Source organism: Castor canadensis, chromosome 3 (assembly GCF_047511655.1).
Source record: "Castor canadensis chromosome 3, mCasCan1.hap1v2, whole genome shotgun sequence".
NCBI lineage: Eukaryota > Metazoa > Chordata > Mammalia > Rodentia > Castoridae > Castor > Castor canadensis.
The window spans coordinates 198,644,030-198,661,556 of NC_133388.1; the positions used below are offsets into that span (position 1 = coordinate 198,644,030).

Genomic DNA, 17,527 nt, shown 5'->3' on the forward strand with positions numbered 1-17,527 from the left:
GTGTCTCTCAGGAAGAGCATCTTGGTCCCCTAACCATGCCCCTGGGAGAGGAAGGACTTAGGCTGAATCCGAATGCAGGAGGGGAGGCTCCTGGAGCTGAGAACCAATAAATCTGAACCTCATCACGATGATCTGGGGCTCTTATTAAGTAAATTAATTTAAGTTAATTTAGCTCGATCATGACTCCCGATCACAGTGATTTAGTGAGGGGGAAATTGCATTAGGAAAGGCCATGCTCACCAGATAGAGGAACGGAAGAAAATTAGATCCACTTAGCAATGTGAATTAATATGGAAATAGCAGGTGTAAATTTAACCTTATCGAGAGAGTAAAAATTATCTTCATAAATTTGTAGAAATAGCCCCCAAGATGCTTATAAATCTATTTAAAACAAAAATATTACAAAAAGTGCAGTAAAATTAATTTAAAATATATTTCCAGCTATTGCCTCCAGAAAAGTCAGCAGCAGGGCCAAGCTTGGTGTGGACAGCAGAAAGGGAGGACACCAGGGGGCCTCGGACCCGCCACAGGCTGCAGAGCCAGGCAGACTATCCACAAAGCCTGGTGCACCCTTGGGTTAGCCTCAAGCCTAGGATATTTGGGCAGCAGAAGGGGCAATGGCCAGGTAGTGCCACAGAAAGGGTGGCAGACCCCTGGAGGCATCATTCAGCTGATTTGGCCTGCCCCACAGTCTCTGACTTGTGCAGTTCCCCCAGGGCCAGGTTCTGCCACTCCTTGCTTCCCACCCGCCTACTGGGTGGGATGTTCTCACCTCAGCAAAGAAAGGGGCCACTCCTGGGAGCCAGAGACTGGGCCAGCCTGATTGTGGGTAGCAGGGCCTCCCCAGAGTCTGCTCTTCTAATGGGGCTGCCCCTCCCTCTCAGACACAGCAGCTAGAGCAAGGTCAGTGCACTCTCAGGACAAGCATGCATGAGGTAGCCTAGGCAGAGCAAAAAGAAGCCCCTCCTCACCACTCTTGACAGTCAGCATATCGGCGGCTTCAGACAGGCTTCTCAGGGCCTGGCCTCTCTCATCGAAAGTTTCTCCCTAAGAGACTCCTGGGCAGCCCATTGCAGGGGTTCCAGCTGGCTTGGTGGTAGCTGCTTCTGCAGCGCAGGAAGCTCCAGTAGCTAATGGGCTTACTAACAATGATGGAAAGCATAAGCAAGCATGTGTGTCTTTGTGTGCATATGGTACAGGCAGGCTGGCCATGTATGTGGCACACAAATTGATAAACAAAAAAGTTAGGCTGTTTGCCAGCCAGTAAGCTGGACACCATGCAGCTCCCTGGGCGAGTGTGGTTCCCACAGGCCTGAGGCCCTGCAGCTCTTGATGCCAGGCAGGTCTTGATGCCAGACAGCCCAGTGCCCAGGCCTACAGAAGTCTAGATGGGGTCCTCCTACCTGGACAGTGAGAGCCGCCGGGCCCTCCAAGAGGGCAGAGACAGAGGGAAGGAAGGGACACTAAGTGGAGAAGCCGGAGTCTTCTTGACGATGCGGTAGCGGGTCTTGATCACCTTGCTGGTTGGTGGAGTCCGCAGGTGCATGCTAGATGCTGCAGAGAAAACCCAGGGCATAGGTGTGCGTCAGTGGAAGTTGGCAGGGGCAGGGCTAGAGAGGCCACTTGGGCCTGAAGCTGACCTTGAAGCTGGCCTCACCCACACCTTCTCTGGAGTTAGAGACCTCTCCATCACACCCTGGCTACAGCCCATATCCCCAGAGAGCCTGGCAGCCAAGGCTTCAGTAGCTGACCTCCAGGAGAGGTCACATCCTCAGATCCACCTTAGAGGCTGGGTGGGGATGCTGAGTGACTGCTCTCACAGAGAGCAGAAGACCAGTGAGTCAGGCCCCAGCCAACTGGGAGATGTCACAGGTGAGTCACCCCAGAGACTCTCCCAGTCTCCAATCCCCGAGTTGGTCCAGGAGGCTGGGGCAGGTGGAGCTCCTGTGTTAGTTCTGTGCCACCATACATGAGACTGGCACAGGAGAGTTCACCTCTTCTCTGGCAGCTCCCCACTGCTGTGCCTAGACAGATTTATGTACTTAATCACTGTTTTCATAACATTCTGCGGGTGATATTCACAATGGCTTTTTCTTGCTGAATGTTTCTTGCAATTAGCAGGGATCTGTTTTGCCTGAGTTCCCTTCCACTTGATAGCCAGCAATTTCTCCATAGCTTCGAGGAACATGCCTAATTGCCCGACTTTCATAATGTACGGCTCTAACTGCCCAGATAATTAAAGCTAACACAGCCACCACTCATGGATGCTCCCCTCTGGCCCTAAGCAGGAGCCCCAGCCCAATCTGCCCAGGTGGGCTGGCTCTCTTCTAGTTTCCTCCTGCCCCGGGGACCCAACCCCCTTGACCCCCTTCTCTGAGCACAGGAGCAGCAACTGTGACAGTTCCTGAAAGTCATCACCTGGAGCCCAGTACCAGACCTCATGTAGCCCAGCCTTCTGAGGCAGCACCTCAGCCACCCAGGCCCCCATGCTCACACACAGCCAGAAGCATTGCTGCCCCTCTGCTGCCGGATGCAGGATGTTGGCAAAACCCCTCCCTCAGGTGTCTGGGCCACAGCCTTACCGGAGCCTCCATCAGCCCACACATTGGATGCATCAGGGGCATACAAGTTCAAAAACCTTCTGAGGTCCCCCAGAGACCACCCTGAAGGGTCTGCCCAATCTAGAGACCCTTGAGGGGAGGGAGTGCAGGTTGCATATGCCCAGCCTAGGTCAGGGTAGGTGGTGGGGCTGAATGGCCCTGAGGAATACCTCTGATCCTAAGGACTGGAGGCAGATGCCCACCAGCAACATCTGGATAAGGCTCCCAAAATCCGGCATCACACCCCAGCAACTGGTCCTTCTGTCTCTCCCCGCCCCCATTTTTGATGGTACTGAGGTTTGAACTCGGGGTCTTGCATTCCACCACTTGAGCTATGCCTCCAGCTCTTTTTGCTTTAGTTATTTCTCCAATATGGTCTCATGTTTTTGCCCCAGGCCAACCTCAAAACATGAGCCTCCTGATCTCCCCCTCATGAGTAGTTGGAATTACAGGCATGAGCCACTATGTCTGGCCCTCTCTCTCTTTTCAGTCTCTGTCTCTTTCTCCTACTTTTCTGAATCTCCAAGGATAGTAGCTCAGGGAGTGCCAGGGAGAAAGCAGGAGCTCAGGAACCAAAGCGTGAGGTTATATTACTTGTAATCCCCTGGTTCTTGCTGAGTGACCAAAGTAAGTGGATCTTTAGCTCTGAGCACCACCCCTATCCTCCATACACAGGGGACACAGGGGAGAGTCTGGTATACAGTGGGCGTCAATAAATAAACGTTGAATTGAATTTTCAAGGTCTTACAAGCAAGGAGAGACCAACGAAAATCGATTGTAACTTGTTCCAACTAAGAGCTCAAGAACATGAGATTCCTTAAGTTATCAATAACCCTGAGATGACCTCATTGCCTGCAAGCCCAGCCCCAGACTCCGTGCTTCATCCTGAGAGGAGAGTCTGTCTACCTGGACCCATTCCTGTCCAACGGGGACAGCTAGGTGGCAGAGGCCAGTGCTGCATCTGGAGAGGGATATGCCCACCAAAACACAGCTCAGAGCTCCACCTGCCTGTTCCCCAACCCTAGGGTTCCCAGGTATGCAGAGAAGAATAGGGCCTCGCACTCACTGGCCTGCAGCTACTTCTGATCACATCCTGCTAACAGGCCTCAGAGGGCTGCTCATAAATGCCACTGAGATGCAGATCCCAGAGTCATGTGCACCCCTTGGGGCCACATGGCTCAGCTATGTAGCTGGGCTCTGTTCCTATCCACTGATACATAACATCCCTTTGCCTAAAATCACCTTCTCCTGAGCTCAGTGTTGAAGCTTTCCCTCCTTCCTTCCCTAGTCCAACAGATGTCACCTCCTTCAGGGAGCCCCTCTCCCCATTCCTATTGCCCACAGGACTAGACTCTGAATTCTAGAAAGCTACTCTCCAGGTGAGGCACTCTCAGAGCAGGAAACACTTGGGCAGCAGCACCCCAGGCTGAGGCCTCTGGCTGCCCTCATTCCTGCCCGCTAATGAGCTCAGAATGAAGACATTCCTGGGCCTACCATCAGATCACATTTCTTCACTACTTCATTTTACTTAGTAGTCCCCAATTATCACCCAAGAAAATACAAGGTAGCAAAGCAAACTCCTTTTGGAAGGCAGCCTCTTGTCTGCCAGTGGGCAGGTACTTTCTGCACACTTTCATACTCCTGTGGCCCCCAGAGGCAGGCCTCCCATCAGAGACGAACACTGAAAGGTGCTCACACCTCCCCCACCCCCACCCCACCAGGGCCCCAGACTACTCACAGTGTCTGTCAGATGAGTAGCTCAGACGCACTCATGGCCTGGAGGGCACAGAGCAAACAGTTTGACAGATGGGCTGTGGGAACGGATGGAGTCACGGCCCAGTGCAGGCAGGCACAAGAGCTCCTAAGTCTGGGCTTAGCACACAGGGACCCAGAAAATCAAATTACAGGGAGTCTGGGCCCCTCCCCAGTGGCAGGCAGCACAGACTTGGGGCTATAGGACAGGCACACTTACAGACAGTCAGGAACAGCCTGGCCCTCCTCCCTGAGGACACAGGCAGGGGCAGCCCACCCCTCCTTGCTGGCTGAGGAGTTTTGTGTAGATAATCATGTTGTTTAGATAGGATGTTGGTTTAATTCCCTTCATTACAGACTCCCAGGGTTGTAATTTTTTTCTCCACACGATGTATCTCCCGTGGCACGCTTCACTCAAATCAAGCCCCTTGCGCTTTTATTGCCAACACTGCCTGCGCTGTGTTATCAGGCCCACACATGCAGCCCTCTCCGCCCGCCGTCCAGAGGTCACTTCTAATGACTAATCGATCTCATTAGCTTTCCTAATTAAAAACTTTACTACCGCAATGGAAGACAAACTACAAAAAAAATGCTGGCATCATATTTGAATGGGATATGAGCCCCATCTATCAGCAGAGCTCCAGTTCCTGCCTGCGGCACTGTGCCCTGCAGCTGGGGCCACTGGCCTCTGGCCTCTCCCCCACTCCCAGGCAGACTGGGAGCCAGCCAGAAGCAGACCAAGGGTACCGCAAGAGTGTAGCTGTGCACCAATCATTCACCCCCAAGGGTGTCATTGGGAGGGAAGCAGCACCAAGTGGCGGGTTGGGAAGTCCAGGAGCTCCTACCCCAGCACCATTCCCCTCAGTCTGCAGAGCCCACTGACCCAGCCTCCCTCCTTGGGCAAGTGGAGCTCCACCACAGATGGTGAACCACAGACGGAAGGTCATGCTCCCACTCTGTTTTAGTGCAGGCAGGAGTTGAGAGGCAGTTCAGATTTTTATGGAACTTCAAAGGGAAATAACTGGGAAGAAAATGAGTTGCTAATTTCACAACTGGTTAATGAATAAGTTGAAAATGGAACTACTACTTTGTGCAAAGAACTGCCCAAGGCCACCCACCCAGAAAGAAGGCAGTTTCCTCCCTGGCTAGCCCAGGAGCCAAGGTGAGTGTCCTGCCCATAGAAGCAGCACCAGCTCCATCAGCAAAAGATGGAGGATACTAAGGCAGGGCCTCACTGTCCCCACAGGGGACCCAGCAGAAGATGGAGGATACTAAGGCAGGGCCTCACTGTCCCCACAGGGGACCCAGCAGAAGATGGAGGATACTAAGGCAGGGCCTCACTGTCCCCACAGGGGACTCAGAAGGCTCTGACAACGCCCCAGGCAGACATCTAGGGCTCCCCACCCACTATACCCTGGGCCTTGTTGACAAGTGGTCTAGAGACACGAGCACCTGGACCCCAGAGACAAGTAGATGGGGCAACAGACAAAAGCAGCTGAGGTAAATGGCACAGCAGAGCTGTAGCCTAAGAAAACAACCTGTTCTAGAAGCCCCTTAATCTCAGCTGGAGGAGGAGGCCAGAGATTGGCACCTCAACATGGCATGTGCCAGGGTTAGCCACATGAGGCACCCCCGCCAGTGGGACATTGGGCCCATGATGGAGAATATGATCTATGGGATGGGACCCTGAAAATCATGCCAAGCTCTTACAGCAAAGATACTGGGGAGCACATGGAGCAGGAGCCAGGCTACAGGAAAGACATGGGTACACCTAGACTCCATGTGCAAGTAGGGTGGGCAGAGGCAGAGGGCAGTCTGGTGCTAGCCTCTTGAAGTCACAGCAAGGCTGCCCAGGTGGCAGCCCTCCCAGGTTAAGGGCAGGGGACCAGGCCACAGGGATGGACGTAGGGTTGAAGGCATTCTGCCCAGCCAGGCTCTCCATCCCTAATTCAGTATGATTCAACTTTCTTCATATATTGCCTAATCTGCTTTTTATCAACAGCTACCCTGACACTTCTTCAATATCTCCAAACCGTCTATACCCTTCACTGGCTGAAGACAGCTCTAAAAAGCTGTCGTGGCTCAGCCCTTTCAAAGCCACATTGATTTCTGCTCTCCTGTTCCATAAACTATCCTCCCTTCCCGTTTGGCTCACGCTCCAGCTGGCCTGTCTGCCACTGACAGTGCCCTCTCCCATGGCCCCCACGGCCCCCACCTGGCAAGGGCTCCTGGGGTCATCCTAACTCAGGCTCCAGCACGGGCAGCCCCTAACCAGCTCACAGTGCTACTACCCAAAGGCAGCTTTTTCACATTAACTCATTTTTCCCAGTGACAACAGTCTAAAGGGTCTTTCTCCCCACTCTCTCTACAGTTTCTGACGAGACGCCAGCTCTGTACCAGCTCAGAGCCTGTCCTGGTGCCCCTAGCCCAGGAGAGATGTCTGAGCATGAGACAGGGAGGGGCAAACAGCCCCTCCACTGGCACAAATAGGTAATAGAGAGCTGCTCAGTGCCCTGTAGACAGGTGAGGCAGAGAGCCTGGAGGGAGAGGCCCCAAGAGAGGCTAGGGACCAAATGCTGGCAGAGGTGGGGCTACACTACAGTCATCTGGCTAGTAAGTGTGTCCTAATGGGCTGCCATGCAGCACCACAGCTCCCCTTGTACCCACCTCCCCTGCAAGGACTCTCTTCCCCTACCCCAGGCATTATCTGTAACACCCCACAGCTCAGGTGGCTGTGCCGTAGTCCCCACAGCCAAGGCAGAGATGTTCTCCCCCAAGAGTAGATTTGTCACAAGTAATTGCCTAATTGGCTATGGGTACAAGTGTTCAGTGGTGCCATGTACTCATGGTGGGAGGAACCAGAAAGTGTCCCTCCAGAGTAACTCTGAGCTTCCCTCTCAGGAGGTGCCAGGGCTTCTGGCAAAGGCCAGGACTGGGAAAGTGCCGGGGTCTCGAGAAGCAGTGACCACTCTAGGCAGGGGTGCCCTGGCTCCTCCTAGCAGGAAAAGGAGGGTTGCACTCACTGGGCATTCAGCAAGCACCTGTCAAGCTTAGGCCTCCACCTCTCATCCTGGACGCCCAGCTCAAAGGCTCCTCCTATAGGACACTGTCCTGTCTTTCCTGACTTGGCCTACGAGTGCTAAAGGGCAACAGTTAGATAGTAGGGATGGGGAGGGACCCCTGACCCAGCTGGACCTGAGACGGGCAAGGTCCAAGCAGCAGGGAGGTAGGAGGAGTCTGAGCTCAGTGGCTGCTGGGCAGACCCTCAGCAGCCAAGAGACAGCACAGCAGGGCAGGCTCCTGTCCACTCCATCCAACTCCCACTTCCCAGAGAGCCTTTCTTTTCTGCCATGGTCAGCAGGTGCCCTGGAAGACTCTGATCCTCCCAAGACCCCCGCCCCATCTCTGCAGAGCCAGCTTGGCACACCCAGCCAACACAGGGCACTGTAAGGCAGCCTCCTTTCCAGCAACTGCTGAATTGCACTCTTGAAAAAATGGCCACAAAATTCTACACAGAACGTGTGGCATACATTTCTAAGAGGTCTCTGCTCTTGCATTTAAAACCGTGACGTACGTCTGAACTTGTCTGCAAAGCCTGCGGGCCTGGTGGGAGCAGTGCCCACTGCTGCAGGAGGAGCTGAGGCAGTGTCAGCAGGGTTTTCTGTCTCTTGCTGAGGGCAGTACAGGACAAGTGCTGTCCAGACCACCACTGGGGGCCATCCCTGGCTCAAGCCCATCTCTGCAACAGCAAAGCCACAGCCAAAGCTTGTATGGAGCCAAAATCTGGAACTGGTTGCCCAGACTTTGACCATATACCTGGCCATTCACCCTGCCCCAAGATCTTGTTCCCAGTTGCCTCAGTACTGTACTATGCCAAGAGAGGTTACATGTATCTCCATGATGGGGGGTGAGGCATCAGGCTGTGGGGTCAGCCAGAGAGAACACTACCTCCTTCAGCACCCAGTCCTAAAGCCCTGGAGCTCACCAAATGGGAGTGTACCTGCAAAGCACCTATATGAGGCACCAGTAGCTCCTACTAACACCAAGTGAAGTGCAGGACTGCCCAGTTACTCTCTAAGGCCAGAACACACATGCTTCTTTGTGTTTCTCTGTTTTGTCGCTCTGCCCACCTCTACCATCACCTCTCATCTGTGTGGGCCCTCTAAAGCCAGGTTAGACTGCTCAAGTGCGTGGCAGCTGCTCCTGGGAGCTAAGGTATGTATCAGGCCCTATATCACTCCACCCAGCAGACACCCCTGCCCCTGGACTCTCGGTGTCAGGGAACCAACCCCATCTCTCTACTGCTCCCCACTTACCAGTTCATGTAACTGCACACCAGGCAACATAGGAGTCACTCCCCAGCCTGGGCCCAGGAGCACCTACCCTACCCTGCCCCACCTGGAAGTTGGGCCTCTGCCTTCTGCTCCCTGACATCTGGTTATTAAGTTCCAGACACCAAGAATGGAGAGAGGGCAGGAAGCAAACAGGCAGCAGCAGGACCCCTCAGGCACAGCAAGGGGATGCGGTGATCAGGGCTGATGAGCTTCTCATCTCAGGCTGCTCATGCATGACACCCACCTCCCTGCTGGTGGCAGTGGCGGGCTGTGGGGACTTGCAGCTTAGGGGGAAACGGAATCAAAGCAGGTGCAGCAGGAGGCCTGCCCCCTCCTTCCCAGACCTCTTGGCCCCTCAACTGTTTGGAGGGAAAGAGTCAGAGAGAACTTCACCCGCCTGGCTCTGGCCAGCTCAGACAGAATATCCCTGCCACAAGAAGCGGGGGTGGGGCATGGGTTGGTGGAGTGGTTTAGGTGATGAGTGCCTGCCTAGCAAGTGTGAGGCTGAGTTCAAACCCCAGTGCCACCAAAAGCAAAAAACAAGAAGTGGGGAGCCCTCTGTCTCTCATGCCCTCATACGGAGTTCACAATACAGCCACATGGCAGAAGTGAAGGGTACATCAGCCTCTCAGGGCACTGACAGGAAGCACATAAGAGGAAAGCAGTCTGCCTTTGACACCCAGCACACAAGCCAGCCCAGATCCAGCATTTGCAGGGGCCTATCAAGGATATACAGGGCTCAAAATACACTGTCACCAGCCTGGGAACAATCATGGAGGTCTACCGTCCATCCATGACAGTTGTTGGAAAGTGCTTGCCCACCTGTGTTCAGAGGCTGTGACTTCAGGTGCTGCAAGCACAGGGTGACATGGCTTGGCCTGCCTGCTCTCAACTATGAGGACATAGCCATGTTGTCACAACACCTCTGCCTGCCCATCCACCCACCCACCTTTGAGAACGTGCTTCCAGGGCCTATTTCTCTAAATGAGACAGGATGGCAGCTAAGGCAGGGGCTGCTGGTGAGCACCCACCCCCACACTGGCGCGGTGGGAGCTGCCAAGGACCACGCTCTAACAAGCTTCAGATGTGGGATGACTGGAATCACAAAGTATGAATTTTTATGAGTCTAATAAATCACTCCACTTTTCCTGCGCTTGATGGTTCCCAGCACTTCAAATACAGAAAAAGCCCTGCCTCAAGCAGGGGGCCCTGCTGTTGTGTCTGGTAGTAGCCACAGGCAGGGCTATGGGACAGTTGGGGTCCCTCCTGATCATCCTCAAATATGGTGGCTCTGTACCCTGAGGCCACCAGAGGCCAGCACGTCCAGCAGGCCCCTTGGGAATAGCAGCAGGCCACTCTGCAAGGCAGAGCACAGACCAGCCACTAGAAGTCCTGCCAGAATTCAACATTCACAGAAACACCTGCCTTAAGGCCTTGTCAGCACAGAAGGAAACTTCACAGTCACACAGCAGCCACAGGGCAGGTCTTGGCTCTGGGTCAGAATCTGCACAGGGAGCCAGGCACCAGTGGCTCATGCCTGTAATCCTAGCTACTCAGGAGGCAGAGATCAGTAGGATCACAGTTCAAAGCCAGCCTGGGCAGACAGTTAGTAAGACCCTATCTTGAAAAAAGTCCATCACAAAAAAAGGGCTAGTGGAGTGGCTCCAGTGGTAGAGCACCTGCATTCAAACCCCATAAATGCCAAAAACAGAAAAAAGAATCTGCACAGACGAGAGGACAGTAGACATGAGTGCACACACATACAACACACAACATAAACAGGCACACACACATGCATGCTTACCCCACGACATGGAAGACCCAGGCCCTGTGAGAAGAGGAAAGGGCCTGGCATTATCACAGCGCAGGCCTATCACAGGAGCCTAGGTGGGAACAGAGAAGCTTTGGTACTCAGTACCTCCCTAGGTGGATACAGGTGAGTGGCTGTCTGCCCAACACAGAAGCCCTATCCCCAAATCCCTCAGCCCAAAGCTGGGTCATCACTTGCCTTTCTTGCAGCACCACAGAAACAGGGGATCCATCTTTGACAAACATTTACAGATTATCAAATCACAACAGCAGCCACAGACAGGACCGTAAGTCACCTTAAGCAGCCGTCCACACTGCAGTCTGAGGAGTTTGGGCAGCTCAGTGATGACAAATAACTACTGTCAGCCACCCTGTCCCCCTGTGCAGGATCCGTGTTCTCTGTTGTTACACACTACCTGGTGTTTAATGACAACACTGTCAACCCAAGACTCAGAGCCACCAGAGCTGCTGCTGCCACTGCCTCACTGTCAGAGCCCTATTAGAGGGAAGATTGAGACCCTACTCTTCCTAAAGTCACTCAAGCAACACGAACCTCTAGTTCCTGTAATTATTGTGCGCGAGCCATCGATCGCGTGCTGACACCTGACCCGCCTGTATGAAATGGGAGTAGTTTGCTTCATGACAGTCGCTATAGATTACAGAGGGAGGGTCCTCCCTCCCCTTTTAACCACCACTCTACCCGACCTCAGAGGCAGGGAAGGGAAGAGAATGAAGCACCGCCCACCATCAGAGAGCAGCTGCCCACCCACATACATCATGCATCCAATGGTCAGAAGGTGGGCCAGCTGTACCTGAGGGGGCCTCACTGACCTTCACAGGCTGAAGGGGACAGAGCAGGAGGCAGGTAAGGAAACTCCCAAAGGGTGGGCACAGCCAAGCCTAGGGTGCAGAACAGGGGAAGGCTGTGCTTGGGCCCTGCCAGGTGTGCACCAGCCTCTTACCCTCTAGAACCCTCTTCCTAAAAGAAGACTAGGGCCGAATAGGTGTTTACAGAGCCATGTCTGCCCAAATGCTCCTCACCTATCCCAGCAGCCCAGGCAAGCCCTACAGCTGGTCATACACAATCAGCTCTCAGACCCTGGGCTGCCTGAGGGCATCCTGCCCTCACCCCAATAGCCTGGGTGGCTTCAGGAGTCAAGGAGCATCTGGGACAGAATGTTTCCTGGGAACCCTATCTGGATCATAATGGCTTCTCTGTTTCTTTTTCTCTGCTTTGACTCCTGGCTCCCAGCCAGCAGGGGCCCCACACTATCTTTCTGTGCCTCTAGAACTGGCTGTGGCCCCAAAACCCTGATGTAGCACACACTGCAGGAGAGGGAGACTGATGTTCAGCCTGGCACTCCTGTCCCTACATAGCATGGCCTTAACTCACCCAACTGGGCATCTCCCTGCTCCCAGTCCCTGTGACCTATCATCCTTTCTTTCTTTCTTGGGATGCTTATGTCCCCCAGACCCCTGGACTCTCTGTCCTACTTGTCCTACCTGAGCTAGCTGGGATTACAGATTGTGGACAGAAGCAGCTCAGCCCAGAGGACAAGAACTGCTGGGGCCAACACAGCAGCTGCAGACTCTGAGCAAGACCCAAGCAGAGCCCCCAGGTCCCCCTCAGAAAGTTTCAGGGGCCTTGAAGGTGGCCCCTCAGTGCAGCTTCATGTCCCCTCAACCACAGTAAAGCAGCTGTGGGGGAGCTCCATCCACAGGGCTCCAGGGCCTTTCTATATGAGTGCCAGCACCAGAGATGCTGCAGGGAAGGCTGTCTCCTAGAGCCAAGTGGGGAGGAATGACCACGGAGCCCCAGGCTGCATCTCTGGGGGACCCAGGAATCCGAACTGCTTAAGCTGTTAGGTGATTTGACTGGGCAATCAGGCTAGGACTTCAGCTTGCCCCAAGAGCTGCAGTTCTGACCAGCGCTGGGTTCATTCCCTCTCGCCCATGGCCATGAGCTGCAACTGACCATGATACAAGTGATGGCTGGCCAGATAGACCATGGGGCTGAGTACCTACCAGGTCCCAGCTCAACTGTGGACCGTGCCCTGGTGGCTCCCAGAAGGGCAGAGTATCCTGCTTACCACAGCCTGGCCTGTCAGCATCCCTACTCTGCTTCCTGAGTCAGAGCCAGGAGAAGATGCTTCAGTTTCCTTCTGGGTCACCCCTGGCCTTTCTGGAAGCCAGAGGGGCAGAGCTGTGGGACAAGAAGTGAGCTGCAGAGGGGGGATTGTGCTAGGCCTCACTCATCTCTAGGCCCCCTAGTCAGTCTCACAGTCACTCAACCTGCACAGTGGATGGCACCAGGGACAGGCCTGCCAAGACTATCAGAGAAAGCAAGATGGGACCCACACTCTGGGGAAAGTTCTAGTTTTCATCATAGCTTCCAGAACGCATTTACACAACACTTGAGCTTCTGCACATGCACACATGCAGGCACACCTGAGTGCAAGTGGGAACTACCCACAGAGCTGCAGCAATGAGCTGACAACACAGACTAACGCCCAGAGAAGTCAGCAAAGGTCTCCCCTACCCTCAGCGCAACTAAGACCACAATAGTGACTGGGGCTCAGATGGAGCTGCACTGCTGCACCAGTTGAGACAGGTACCACTGCCCTCAAGGGTGGGGCCATCTGCTCCTCCTGAGTCCCCCAGCCAGTAGCAGAAGCAACACCCACCTCAAATCTCCCAGTGACATTTCCTAAGCATCCTAGGAGCAAAGAGGCTGCAAGGGCCATAAGACAAGAGTTCCCTGGAGACAAAGGGCTTCAGTGTAGCCCAACACCTATAGGAGCCAGGGATCCTCCTGATAGCAAAGGCCTTGGCAGATGGGAAGAACAGGAAGGGGGGGTGGAAAAGGAAGCGAAGTGCAGGAAGAAGTGGAAGGGAGCATGCTACAGTCTGGGGAGGAGCTAGGGAGCACAGGGCCCATCAGGCAGTGGCCAGCACTAGGGTTAGGGTTAAGGCAGGGAGTTGCAGCTGTAGGCTGGCAGACAGGTCCCCAAATAGCCCCCCTACCCTCCACCAGCTGCAGCCTCTAACATCTGCAAGGCCCAAAACTGAGGACTGTAGCCCTGCCTCCTCTGGGGCAGCAGTGCTCACACAGCAGCCAGCCCTTTCCTTTGCTATCCCAAATATGTCAACAAGGGCTGGTGGAGTGGCTCAAGTGGTAGAGCGCCTGCCTAGCAAGCATGAGGCCCTGAGTTCAAACCCCAGTACCACCAAAAAAAAAAATAAAAAGATCCCAATTACACCAACAACCTGGCCTACCCAGAGTCCACTGTCCTCCACATGAAACCTGGAGGGACTCCACAGGGCTCCTGAGCCCAACCATCTGGAAAGCAGTTGAGGCTGGACAGGCCTCTTCAGGACCCAGGGAGGGGCCTGTCAGGAGGTAGTACGTTGCACAGGCCTCTGTGGGTAGGGGAAGGTGGAGTCCTGACAAGATGAGAAGGAAACAGGAGTAAGCTCAGATGATGCCACCCAGAAGGAGAGACCCAGCATGGCTCCCCTGATGGGCCCTGGAAGAGGTGGAGTCACACCATTACACTGCAAGGTGTAGAGTTGAAGAAGGGACAGTGGGGTGTCTGAGCCTGCAAAAAAAAAAAAAAACAGGTCCCAGAAATACAAAGAATACTGAGGCAGGGACAGACCTCAACCTGCATTCCCCCTCCCCTTGCCCAACAACCACATAGCACTGATCCTATCTCAACCTTCCAGGCATGCAGCCATGGCAGCATGTGGCATTAGTGATCTGTGGCACGGCACAGTTCAGAAGGCCTACTAGACACACCTCAGCCCTCCCAACTAGGTGAGTACTCCCTGCCATCCTCCTCAGACCCTCAGGTAAAGCCAGACTGAGCAGTTTAGATTCCCTACAGGCCTTCCCACCTTTTCTGAGGCCCAACTAGGACACCCAGCCCCACCTGGTCAACACCATGGCTCCCAGGTGAGGTGGAGGGGAAGGCAGCAAGTCTGAGGCAAATCACCTTGTGTGGGGCCTACCTGGTTTAATCTTGCACCTAGGTACTGCTCTCTCTAAGTTAGGCGCTAAGCACAAGCTAGGGCATTCCCGCCCTCATTCCCTTGCCTGGTCTGCAGAGACAGAGCAGTTATCTCTGCCCAGCAGTTCCTCCACAACCCACTAAAATCCAGGTATGGCTCCTGGCCATCAGAGAGAAAAGAAGTGGCCTTACCCCAAATATACGTGCAACTACCTTCACATGGCCATACAGGGTCAGGCTAGGCAAGCAGGGATCTATGCAGATTCCAGCAGCTTCCTGGGAGGCTAGCCTGATCCAGGAACCCTCCTACACATCTCCCTTTATCCTCATACTACCCCAAGACACAGCCTGGCACCTACCAATGCACAAACCAAAGTGGGCAAGCAGATTTCTGGCCTATACCTTGTGGGATACTCAAGGTGTAAGCCCAGGAAAGGGTCCCCAGGATGAGCACACATGAACCTTTTTGGGGTGTTATGTCTCCCCCACTGAAATGGGAGTGAAGGTTTTTCTGGTCTGGCCCCACTACAGCCCCTGGCCAGAGAATCCCCTTCCCTATTGCAAGGGGGCCACAACAGCTGAGGAGAGCCGCTGAGGAGATCTCCCTGTCAGGGCATCCTGGAACCTGGAATCTTTGCAGCGGTTTCTATGGAAGGGGTCAGGATAAAAGCAATGTGCCTGGTCCCTCGGCTGCTGATCAAGTGACAGCAACCCTCTGAGTGGTGTGCTATGGCAACCCCAGCCTTTCCCTGGGGTTCAAGTTCACACCGGAAACAGAACGTGATCTCGGCAGAGTCAAATCACCGCAGACATCATTAAACTCACAACAGGTTTTTAAATAAGCCCAGTACCTGGGGGTGAGCACCAGGTGCCACAGGTGACCAACTCCCTCCCACTAAAGGCCCATTTTCTTTGGCTCATTAAAAATGTATTGCCTTTGATTTCAGCAGGAGCCCAGTCCTGATCCATGAGTCAGTTGGCAGCCACCTAGCCTAGCCCTTCAAGGACTAAGTTTAGCCTCCTCCAGGGACAACTCTGGCCACAAAGGACCCAAGGTAAGGCCCCTTGGAAGCAGGGCTGGCAGTGGCAAGAGGAATGTCCTCTCTTGGTCATGTACTGTGACCAGAGGTGGCTCAACCAGAGCCTCTACATGCAGAAGTGGCGAGGAGACTGCACCATCTCAGTGCAACTCTCTGGCAGGTAGAGCCTGGGCTTGGTGGCCTATCCCATATGCCTCCTGTTGCACACAACTGTTCACATTTGCTTTGGGTCCCTGGGGATGTGGGGAAGATAGACATGAATGATATCTAGCTAGGCTTTTGTCCCAACAGAGGCACACCACTCAAGCTCTCCCAGCACCTGTCCAATCAGGAGAGTCACTTCAAGAGAAAGCAGCAATTTATTTGTTGAGATGAAGTCTTGCTGTTTGCCCTGGTTGGCCTCACACCTTGATCCTCCTGATCTCTGTCTCCCGAGGAGATGGAATTGCAGGTGTGAGCCACCACACCCAGCAGACATCTTTAATCAGCTGGGATGGGCAGGTGTGCCAGGAACATAGACCTGGACACAGTGCCCCACCCTGTGGATACCCTGTAGCACCAGGCTCTCTCAGTATGTCCCAGACAGGAAATGGAGCAGGCCCAGGCAGACTATAAGCCCCACTCCTTCAGCAATTTCCTTCAACCTAGCTGTGGCAATGTGAGAGCAGATTCCCAGAACTTGACCACTACACCCAATCAAGCTCCCCATGCCAGCTGAGACTGTCTTAGCTGTGGAAGGATCCACCTGGCACTGGGCCTGGGCCATGCACCTGAATTCCAGGGTCCTTCTGGGTGCTATACTACCCTAGGAGCCACAACAGTGCCACAACTGGAAATTTTAGAATTTAAAAATGGCAACTGAAATTGAGACCTCAAGGGATGGACTTCATGGCAAATTATATAAAGTATAGAAAAATAAGAAAACAGACAGAAGGCTGGGAGTGTATGGCTCAAGTGGTAGAGCACCTGCCTGACACACATGAGGTCCTGAGTTCAAACTTCAGTACCATGAAAAAAAAATTCAAGTGGTAGACCGCCTGCCTAGTAACCACAAGGCCTTGGGTTCAAACCCCAATGCCACCAAAAAAAAAAAAAGTCAACATCAAAAAAAAGAGGGGGAACCTCTTTTGGGAACCCCCAACTATGGAGGCTCTACTCTCCTACTTTACACTTTTCTATCTCAATAAACTCTCCCACTTTACTTGAGAAAGAGAAAGAAAGATAGAGGAAGGAAGGAGGAAGGGAGGGAGGGAAGGAAGGAAGGATAGAAGGAAGGAAGGGAGGGAGGGAGGGAGGGAGGGAAGAATTAGACAGTATAAATTAAAACCACACCTAAGCACATCACAGAAAAACTTCTGAAAATGAAAGACAGAGAAAAATCATAGCAACAACCATAAGGGAAAGAAAGACCCGTGACTTTCCGAGGCACAACAGCTGATTTCTCAATAGCAGCAGCCAACTCAGAAGGCAATGGAATGTTATCACCAAAGAACAGAAAGAAAATAACTACTACCCAAAGCTTTTTTTTTCCCCAGTGTGTGGGATCAAACCCAGGGCCTCACACATGCTAAGCAAGGGCTCTACCACTGATCAAAACTCCCAGCCCCTAAAATTTTTTTTTTCTTTACTGAGGAAAAAAAAACCTTCAGAAACTTAAGGCAAAAATAAAGACATTATCTAACAATCACATATTGAAAATTGGTCCCTACTAGACTTCCATTATTGAATGAAATGTATTAAGGGGTATTCTCCAAACCTAAGTGGAAAAAGGAATAAAAAGAAATGGAAGAATAAATAGTAAGTCTGAGTGAATGTTGGTTGTACAGTTCTGTCTTATGATATCTAAATAGAGGGAGAGTTTAAGTCATGACAGCATGGGAGATGAAAGAAAAAAGCAAAGTTAAGTATCCCAAGCTCCTTCCACTATTCACAAGTGACCCTACAATAGCTTATAAGTATCAGTTACTCTATGGATGCACATT

At 53.1% G+C, this 17,527-nt stretch overlaps 1 protein-coding gene and 1 non-coding gene across 3 annotated transcripts in view; one reads left to right on the forward strand and one right to left on the reverse strand.

The window, feature by feature from the left end:
• Positions 1–17,527, reverse strand: part of Zc3h3 (zinc finger CCCH-type containing 3) — an 80,904-nt gene that overhangs the window by 46,190 nt on the left and 17,187 nt on the right. For both annotated transcript variants that reach the window (XM_074069350.1, XM_020170370.2), the window contains exon 4: positions 1,404–1,554. In XM_074069350.1, the coding sequence (XP_073925451.1) occupies positions 1,404–1,554 (151 nt within the window). The remainder of the gene's footprint in view (positions 1–1,403; positions 1,555–17,527) is intronic.
• Trnaa-agc (transfer RNA alanine (anticodon AGC)) lies at positions 13,653–13,725 on the forward strand. The gene has a single exon. It is a non-coding gene; the product is annotated as a tRNA-Ala (tRNA).